The sequence below is a fragment of the Etheostoma spectabile genome, unplaced genomic scaffold (genome assembly GCF_008692095.1).
Source record: "Etheostoma spectabile isolate EspeVRDwgs_2016 unplaced genomic scaffold, UIUC_Espe_1.0 scaffold00018457, whole genome shotgun sequence".
NCBI classification, from domain to species: domain Eukaryota; kingdom Metazoa; phylum Chordata; class Actinopteri; order Perciformes; family Percidae; genus Etheostoma; species Etheostoma spectabile.
The window spans coordinates 4,036-14,170 of record NW_022604265.1 but is presented as its reverse complement, the minus strand read 5'-3'; the positions used below and the strand labels follow the sequence as shown (position 1 = coordinate 14,170).

General features: G+C 40.5%; 1 protein-coding gene across 1 annotated transcript; it reads left to right on the top strand.

The window, feature by feature from the left end:
• The first annotated feature begins 224 nt into the window (after positions 1-224).
• On the top strand, positions 225-9,917 carry LOC116680447 (uncharacterized). Its single transcript, XM_032509485.1, has 4 exons — positions 225-720; positions 3,073-3,360; positions 3,882-4,151; positions 9,840-9,917. Exons 1-4 carry the CDS (start codon positions 528-530, stop codon positions 9,878-9,880), a joined length of 792 nt encoding a protein of 263 aa, XP_032365376.1. The 5' UTR covers positions 225-527; the 3' UTR covers positions 9,881-9,917.
• Positions 9,918-10,135: the final 218 nt, after the last annotated feature.

Here is a 10,135-nt window from a genome sequence, read left to right as displayed (position 1 = left end):
CCGGGTAAACTAAAACTATCCATTAAAGACAATTTTTATATCTAATATATATTTATATATATTTTATTTATTTAAATATATTTATATCAAAGTTGTTTGAGCAAGACGTTTTTAGGAATTGAAGAATGTTTACCATTGAAATAAACCACTTCTTGTACCTCCTTTTTATACAAACCTTTATTTTGAAGGCTATTCACCAAGCTCCAGCAAAACCGGATGTTATTCTTTGAGCAATATGGCGACTAACGTGAGTGAAAACATTGGAGTCGGTTTGTTGTGCTGAGAAAGTGTGTGAGCTCCAACAGATGTGGTCCTTCAGAGCCTGTGTGTGTCCGGATAAACCTGTCTGATGGACTTTGTGCTGCTCACCTTCTTTCTGAATGTTTTACCTCGGACTCATCTCCCGGAAGCTACAAAGCTAACGACGCTAGCTTAGCATGCTAGCTGCTTAGCAACAGTTTGAAGGAAAACAAACAGCGTTTTTGACGGAGTTTGTTCGGAGGGAAAGTTTCTATCATTGTGTGAAAATGTCTAAAGTCCAAATGCTGAGAGGGCTGGTGGAGCAGCGACTAACTGCGGCTGCTGAAGAGATATTTGGGCTGGTTGAAAGAACGATAGCAGAGTACGAGGAGGAACTGTGTCGTTCTAAAGAGGAGCACGAGCGCCAACGGAAACGACTGGACGCTGTTTTCAGCCCTCAGCTCCGGCTGCACAGAGCAGGTTGGTACCTTTACTTCTTCTCTCCGGTCCCCTCTGGTTACACTGACATCAGACCGGGATGGGCCAACTTCCAGGACCCCTGTCATTCTGGTTCATCAAACCATGTTTAAACAAAGTTAATTAGCCTCCATGATGCTAATGTGCAGACAGGTCAGCCGAAGCCAGTTCAGGGCTCCAGACTAACTAGGACCACTACAGACACTAACTGAGATGTTGGACAGGAACAATTTAAGGATGCACAGCTTAAATCTACACAAGCACTTTTTGTTTTTATATGGAAAATAGTTTTATAATTATATTATCAACTGTGCCAATGGGCCATTTGCTTATGGCCAGACAATGCAAGCTATATGTATTTTATATTTTATAGAAGAAGCAGTCACATCCAGGGGCGTAGCACAAGATCCTGGGCCCTAGTCCTGATGGGCTCCCGTGTTCCTCAACTCCCCCCAATATAAATAACCGGCTCTGTACACATATCTATAGGCCTAGATGTTTATAGGTAATAACTATTAACTAATGCTAGGTAGTAGGAGTAGGCTGATTTGTCTACACACATTTTAAGCCTCCTTTCTCAACATTAGACTTCTTTACTGTGGTTACTAGGCCTACCACATTAGTTTTCTCTGTACCTTTACTTGCCAACCTGTGTGCTATGGCGTCTCTGATCATCGTTAATTTATCTGGCCGTAGTCCTGGATCCTCTGGCAAAAACTGGTCTGCATTGCTGGGCCTACTTTCCAGTTCCTTCTCTCATTTCCACACTGCGCTCAGCAACACTCATGCTCTCTTCACCCCCATCCTCCTCAGATCTCATCTTTCTTTATGAAGGATACATTTGTTATTTAGCTATTATATTTAATTGTAACCTAATATAACACACTAAGATGTTTTAGTCAAAACCTTAAATCAAAATGGCTAAACATGGTTTACTTTAATTTGATACAAGTCCACCGGGTCAAATCCAAAGAGGGTGGTCTGTTGCGTCTCCACCCCCCCCCCCCCCGGTGTCACAGCCCTGTGTTTCAATGTTAAGATCTACTTCTACTAAATCTGACATAGCTAATGTTGACATGTATCTATCAATGATCTACCAAGCTACACATGACACTGATTAGCCTTTTCTTGCTAAGTAGAGACATAGCCTATTATAAATTAGGCATGTTTCAAACTAGGCTATTATAACGGTGTTTTGAATGGAAACAGAGGTTAGTGTTGTTTACATGTATAAGTTATTTGATACTGTATATTCTGCTCTTTCAACGGGTTGTCAGTCTGTTTTTAACGGTCGGAGATATTCAAGCAGTTTAGCACCATGGATTTAGTTTCTAGTAAGTTACCAGTTGTTTCCCCTCATTTGGTTTTTCCTTCCTTTTTTGGTTTTCCCGTTTTTTTTTTTTACAAATAACTACTGTACTGTAAATAATAATTTTAATCATCAATACGAACGGAAGGCTTCAAATTGCGAAGATCAGCACCCCCCCCCCCCCGCGACCAGAGTCACTGGATTAGAACGGGAGAAAATGAAAATGATTATGAAAAACAATACAAAGTACAGTAGGAAAAATAGTGACTCCGGTGTATTTCACAGCTCTTCTGACTGAGCCGCTGCAAATCCGTGAAGCAGCGAGACGGTGGAAGGTGAACTGCAACATCGCGAGGGTTCACTGTATACAAACAGACACATGGTCGGAGAATCTAGGAAGAATTTAAAGCTTTTACTCTTAAACACAAAAGGCACGTCTACTTTAATATACACTGTATATTTAAACATATCTGTGGTCAAGCTCAGTGCCTCGCTGTGTTGTATTAACTCTGAAACTTTCTCTTTGAGTCCCTTACGTTTTGCGTGATGGTGCGGCGTGCTGGCGCTGTATATTAACAATATCCTTCCTACCACAAGCAATAAAACTCTTTAACATGTCATCACTGGGTGCTAGATGAGACTTTTAGACACCACCAATACTGCACTAAGGGCAACCTGCACAATTGGTTCATTTACATTTTAGCATACATTTAGCATATTACTTAAGCAGTTGCACATTTTTTTTTTCCCATCCCGTATATATTTAAACATTTGTTCTTATATTTTATTATTATTATTTCATGTATATTGTATGTATATTTTTTACTATTATCTCATTTATATTTTTATTTATATTCTGTGTTGTGTGACTTATGTACATGTCCTGCTGTAACACCGTAATTTCCCATTTTTTGGGGGATCTATAAATATCTATCTATCTATCTATCTATCTATTGACTAGTGGACTGGGAGATTACAGCCCTAGTGTTCTGGTCCTTTCTCCAATAACATTGGTATCCTATTTCTTTTGTTGTCTGTCCCTCCAGAGCTCCCACAGCAACATGTCTGTAAGGAGGAGGAGGTTCTCTCGGACCAGCAGCTCAACATGCCAGTTATAACCTCTGTGGAATCAGAAGCAAACCGTGACCACCAGCTCCTCTCTCACAACTCTCATGGAGCTGAGAGCCAAGATCAGAAAGGAGGCCAGCATGGAGACTCAGGATCAGCTAGAAATGCAGAGCCAGAACCAAAGAAGAGACGACGCAAGAGCAGAAGTCACAGCAACAACGTAGACAACACTAACATGTCAGAGGTTCACTCTAATACTCAAACAGGTAAAAAGAGCATTGCAGCACTTGGAGCGCTTTAAAACCAGTTTTATACAGTCTATGTTTAAAACTCAGTGAAAAAAGTAGCGTTTGTGATGCAGTCGGCTCGTAAAATTAAATAAGAAAAATAAATAATTTTTTCTTTTAATAAAAAAAAAATCTAAGTTATTTGAAAATGAAATCGCGAACCGGGTGAATCGATGTCACAATTTTCCTGCTATGACGACCAACCACGCTTGCATCACGCATGAGGTGGTACTAATCTGCAGAGTCGAGCAGGTACCATGTAATGGAAAAACTCCATTATAGATCAGACTTATTTTGCACCCAGTGGAGTCGCCCCCTGCTGAAAATTAGATAGAAGGCAGCTTTACTGAGCTTCAGCATTGGCTCCACTCCACTTTTCTGACCCAGAAGCTCTGTCCATTAAATTTTACAGTCTATGGTCTCAGGAAAAAGAGAGCAAGTGTTCTGGTCTTTTCTCCAGTAACAGTGGTGTCCTATTTCTTTTGTGTCTGTCCCTCCAGAGCTCCCACAGCAACATGTCTGTAAGGAGGAGGAGGTTCTCTCTGACCAGCAGCTCAACATGCCAGTTATAACCTCTGTGGAATCAGAAGCAAACCGTGACCACCAGCTCCTCTCTCACAACTCTCATGGAGCTGAGAGCCAAGACCAGAAAGGAGGCCAGCATGGAGACTCAGGATCAACTAGAAATGCAGAGCCAGAACCAAAGAAGAGACGACGCAAGAGCAGAAGTCACAGCAACAACGTAGACAACACTAACATGTCAGAAACAGGTAAATGTAATAAGTCTTTCATGTGTGACATGTGGAAAGTGTAATTCAGAATTTCGGAGACACATGAAAATCCACATAGGTGAAAAGCCTTGTTATTGCAAAACATATGGAAAAGATTTCAGACATAAGGATGTTTTAACATCTACATTAGAATCCACACAAGTGAGAAGCCTTATTTTTGTAAAACATGTAGAAAAGACTTTGGACGTAAAGATAACTTGAAAATCCACTTGAGAACCGACATTTATACAAAGTAGTGGCTTGTTGGTCCACGTGAGAAGAGCCCAGACAGTTGAGAAGCTGTACGTTTGCAAGACCTGCAGGAACAGATTCTGTCATGATTCAGGTTTAATGCAGCAGATGAGAAGCCCCAGAGGATAGACTCTGAACAGTGGCCGCTGCAGCGTCTTGTTTTTTTTATTTTTTATCAGGCTGTTTTAGAGAATGTAATCCGCTTTGGAATGACTGCATGGTTAACAAACCTTTCTGTATCATCGAAATTTAAGTTAGTGGTTATTTGTTAAAGAAAGATAATCACTTTTTCAGTTCTCTTTGACCAGTGCGTACTTAAACAGGTGAAGATTGTCCTCTGTGGTCCGTCCCATGTTCTGGACTGAGTTTGTGAATTGTTACCATATAGGCATTGGTCGTTTAGCGGTTTCAAGGTATATTGTGGTTTGAAAAAGTCACGGTTTCAAATCCTCTAAAGTTTTCTATAGTGTTCCTAAGGTATCAGCTTTTTACCCAGACATTTTGAAATAATACATTTGAAAGCTGTGATTGCAAAACCGTGAAACCGTAATATTTTTGCTTAAGGTTATCATACTGTCAGGATCTCATACACATATACACTCAGCGGCCACTTTATTAGGTACCCCATATGCTAGTAACGGGTTGGACCCCCTTTTGCCTTCAGAACTGCCTCAATTCTTGGTGGCATAGATTCAACAAGGTGCTGGAAGCATTCCTCAGGGAGTTTGGTCCATATTGACATGATGGCATCACACAGTTGCCGCAGATTTGTCGGCTGCACATCCATGATGCGAATCTCCCGTTCCACCACATCCCAAGATGCTCTATTGGATTGAGATCTGGTGACTGTGGAGGCCATTTGAGTACAGCCAACTCATTGTCATGTTCAAGAAACCAGTCTGTGATGATTCCAGCTTTATAACATGGCGCATTATCCTGCTGAAAGTAGCCATCAGAAGTTGGGTACATTATGGTCATAAAGGGATGGACATGGTCAGCAACAATACTCAGGTAGGCTGTGGCATTGCAACGATGCTCAATTGGTACCAAGGGGCCCAAAGAGTGCCAAGAAAATATTCCCCACACCACACTGACACCACCACCACCAGCCTGAACCGTTGATACAAGGCAGGATGGATCCATGCTTTCATGTTGTAGACGCCAAATTCTGACCCTACCATCCGACTGTCGCAGCAGAAATCGAGACTCATCAGACCAGGCAACGTTTTTCCAATCTTCTATTGTCCAATTTCGATGAGCTTGTGCAAATTGTAGTCTCAGTTTCCTGTTCTAGCTGAAAGGAGTGGCACCCGATGTGGTCTTCTGCTGCTGTAGCCCATCTGCCTCAAAGTTCGACGTACTGTGCGTTCAGAGATGCTCTTCTGCCCACCTTGGTTGTAACGGTGGTTATTTGAGTCACTGTTGCCCTTCTATCAGCTCGAACCAGTCTGGCCATTCTCCTCTGACCTCTGGCATCAACAAGGCATTTCCGCCACGAACTGCCGCTCACTGGATTTTTTTTTTCTTTTCGGACCATTCTCTGTAAACCCTAGAGATGGTTGTGCGTGAAAATCCCAGTAGATTAGCAGTTTCTGAAATACTCAGACCAGCCCTTCTGGCACCAACAATCATGCCACGTTCAAAGTCACTCAAATCACCTTTCTTCCCCATACTGATGCTCGGTTTGAACTGCAGGAGATTCTCTTGACCATGTCTACATGCCTAAATGCACTGAGTTGCCGCCATGTGATTGGCTGCTTAGAAATTAAGTGTTAACGAGCAGTTGGACAGGTGTACCTAATAAAGTGGCCGGTGAGTGTATATATATATATATTAGCCGAATTAACTGTTAATATATATAATATATATATATACACACACTATATAACGTAACAGCGTTTTACATTATATATAATGGTGGTTATGTCAGTTCTACTTTACTTGTGCTCAATTAAAACACAATTACCCAATACTTGTCTTCATTATTACTGTAAAGTCTTAATTTAGCTGTAGCTGCTTTTCCACTGTTTAGTTTGAGTAACGTTGTTGTCGACTGAAGCAAAGCTAGCGGTTAGCCGGGAAGCTAACGGCGATGGAGGCTAACCGTCCTGTTAATACATCCAGGAGGCTAACGGCTAACCGCTACAACTATGACAGATCGTGTACTGTATTAGCTAAGAGAACGGTTAGCCTCCACCGGGAAGCTGACACTAGTTTAGCTAACAGCTATTTCGGCTAACAGGCTGACAGCGTGATTAAAAACGTTACTCAAACTAAACAGTGGGAAAAGCAGCTACAGCTAAATAAGACTTTACAGTAATAATAATGACAAGTTTTGCGTGATTGTATTTTAAATGAGCACAAGTAAAGTAGAACTTTATATATTTAAACAGTTAATTTAAGTTTTGAGGGTCTTTTACATGCTGTTTTAGCTAACGCTAGTGGTTAGCCGAATTAGCTGTTAGCTAAACTAACGTTAGCTTTCGGTGGAGGAGAACAGACTTTCTTTAACTGTCTATGGGAACAGATCGTGCAGTGTCGTAAATCCGAGTTCATCATTAAATCATTTGTGCATGCGCGAACATCTTGCACATGCGCAGAACGGATTGTGCAGGCAGGACGGATTACAGGCCCTTCAGCAGAGATGGCAAAAGTACTCACTTTTCCGTACTTAAGTAGAAGTACAGATACTTGTGTTAAAAAATACTCTGGTAAAAGTGGAAGTACTGATTAACTTCTTTACTCAAGTAAGAGTAACACAGGCTTGGAAATTTACTTAAAGTATAAAAGTAAAAGTAGCCTTGAGAATGACAACCATTTTTTACATAAAGCTACCCGAAGCACACTAATGTTACTAGAGAGAGGCTGAGGAACTCCAGTGGACATGGAGGACATGTCTTTATATGACAATGGCTACATTTTAAATGGATGTCTGCCAACAGGCCTAAAACATAACATATATGATTATTATGACAGAAACTGGGACTCCAGGTTAATAAGATTCTGACTTATTAGCAAGATATGAATTCAGTTGTGATTCTGTGAGAATTCACGTATCCAGTTTATATTTTTAATCTTCCCCTTAACATTTATGAATCTACATGTATGTGTGTGTGCTCAAATATGGCTTCTGGAAAGAAAAAAAAGGACTAAAATTTGAATGACTAAACAGACATTATGAAGAAGTTCCCCAGCATGGTGACTAGGAGTCCTTCTTGATGCCTAATGTCTCAAACATCTCTCTCAGATAAGGCCGAGGATGATGGGAATGTCTTGCTGCTTGTCTGCCGGATCTCTGTTATCTTCATTTTCAATCATGTCGCCATCCATACTACTATGTGCTAACGTTAGCGCCATCAAACCGGAATGATTTGCTGTGAATTAATGCAGAATGCCGAATCTGTTGAGTTGTCTTAGTCGTGCTGCAAATGCAACGTACAGTAGATGTATTCCCATTCATTTAGATTGAATATGGTATTGACGACGTAAACAATAATAGCGATAACTCCAGTAAAATGATGTGGAAGTTGAGGACTAGATTAGAACTTGATTAAAATTATTCTGGTTTCCAACTTGGCCCCAGGTGTGTCTGTTAAAACAGACGGAGACAACTTCTCTCTAGCTAAGTTTCCATCCACTTGTCAACTGAACTACAGTATCTGAAGTTATGTAAAAAAAACACTCATGCAAATAAAGCTGGTTAAACTGTTGATGCTTCATTAAGATCAACGTGCAACCTAGCTAACAGGTGAAGAACACACCAAAACCACTAGCTAACTTACTTTAAATGTGCAAGAACTGTAGATTAACAGGCTTAAGTGAACTGACAACATGAGTTATACGACTTACAGTTCTCAAAGAGGCACACACACAATCTCAGCTGATTATCCTACGAACAGCTCTTTTTCCTTTTTTCCCCCATTTTTTTCTCCGTGCACCCACTCGCGGTGTGAGGCGCGTGTCTGCACTATTCTCCGACATGAAAACCTCTTGTAAAAAACTAAAGTAACGAGCCAATTTTGTAAAATGTAGTAGTAGAAAGAGCAAATATGTGTTAAAATGTAAGGAGTAGAAAGAGCAGATATGTGTTAAAATGTAAGGAGTAGAAGTAAAAAGTTGCCACAAAATAAATAGTAAAGTAAAATATCAGAAAAATCTACTTGAGTACAGTAACGAAGTATTTGTACTTCGTTACTTCCCATCTTTGTTACAACAGACTTAGATTAGATAGCTACCTACTTAAGTTAGCCACGTCAGCTCTATTAGCCCCGCTGCTAAACTCTGGGTAATGTTAGCTAGCCAAGAAACGGTAGTAGCCTTAGCTAACTAACTTGACGTTAACTACATAACAACAAGAGGCAACGCACTCCGTGTCAGTCAAAGCTCAGTTGACTTTGTTATTTGCTGAGCAAATTATAAATCTACGTTAGCTACATACATTCATGTTGTGTTGCAAAGAAAATACGTTAGCATGCTAACAACGTCAATCAGCTGGCAAACAAACTTACTGTTAGTGCTGGCAAGAAGTCTCTCTCTCTCTCTCTCTCTCTCTCTCTCTCTCTCTCTCTCTCTCTCAGCATGATAAAGCACTCAGTTTAACCCTTGTGTTGTCTTCCCATCAGCCATGGTTACTTTTCGACGGCCCATTTTTGTGACAAAAAACAACAACAATTAACTGGAAACGGGTCAATTTGACCCAAGGACAACATGAGGGTCAAGCATAAAGCACGGTTTAACCGCATCCACGGGCATTCATGCTACACGCCTTGAATATTCAATTCAACCAATCACGGAGGGGGTGAGAGCATTATTTCGCCTGACAGAAAAACACAGAAGATTACTTAATTATGAATTAATTTTTTATTAATGGCCACTAATATAATATTTCATCTTCTTTGAATTTAAATTATTTATTAATATTATTCTGTGCATTTTTCTGCTGATACTGTCATCACCTGGCACCTTAAAAGAAGAGAAAAAGAGAAGTTAATTCTTTACTGTGATTGGGAGAGAGCGCCCCCAAAATCCCTTTTGTGGAGAAAAGATTGAATTACCTCCATTCTTTCATTTGGACTGGTGCAGCGAACAGAAGTAAGGTTGTCTAGGTATTACTTTTTCACAAATGTTTTTTTTTTTTTTCTTTGTGGTGTTAAACATGTGGCTTAGCATTTGCTGGTGTAGTTGCAGACTTTCAGACAGACCATTATAGATAGCCTATAGGCCTATATAGATGTTTTTACATCACGGTTAGTTCATTAGCTAGCTAATCCAAAAAGCACATGGCAGGTTAGCATAATTGCTTTGAAAGTAGGATATTTAGTGACTAACTTGGATTCTGTTCTGGTTCTAATTGTGATGTGCCTTGATTTGGCTAAATATTAATGTAAATGTTGCATGCTGAAAGGATGATTTTTCTTTTTTGCTCCATTTGTTCAGATGGCATCTCCAATGAAACTGCCGTCCGTCCAGGACCCTGACGTTGAGAGGGCGCGGCAGGCCCTGCAGCTGTGTGCGGTAGGTTGAATGGTTTTAGTGTGCTTTGATTCTTAATGTCTGCATGTCATGAGCATGTCAGCTGCGTGGCGTGACCGTTTTATTTCGGCTCCCATGTGAAGAGCTTGTACACGTCCTGCGTGACACAATTCCAAATTTGCAGTACAGTGAAAAGGTTCACAAATAATTGCAATTGACATAATAGTCTCTTTCAGTCAATTCATTTAGTACTTTTAGGA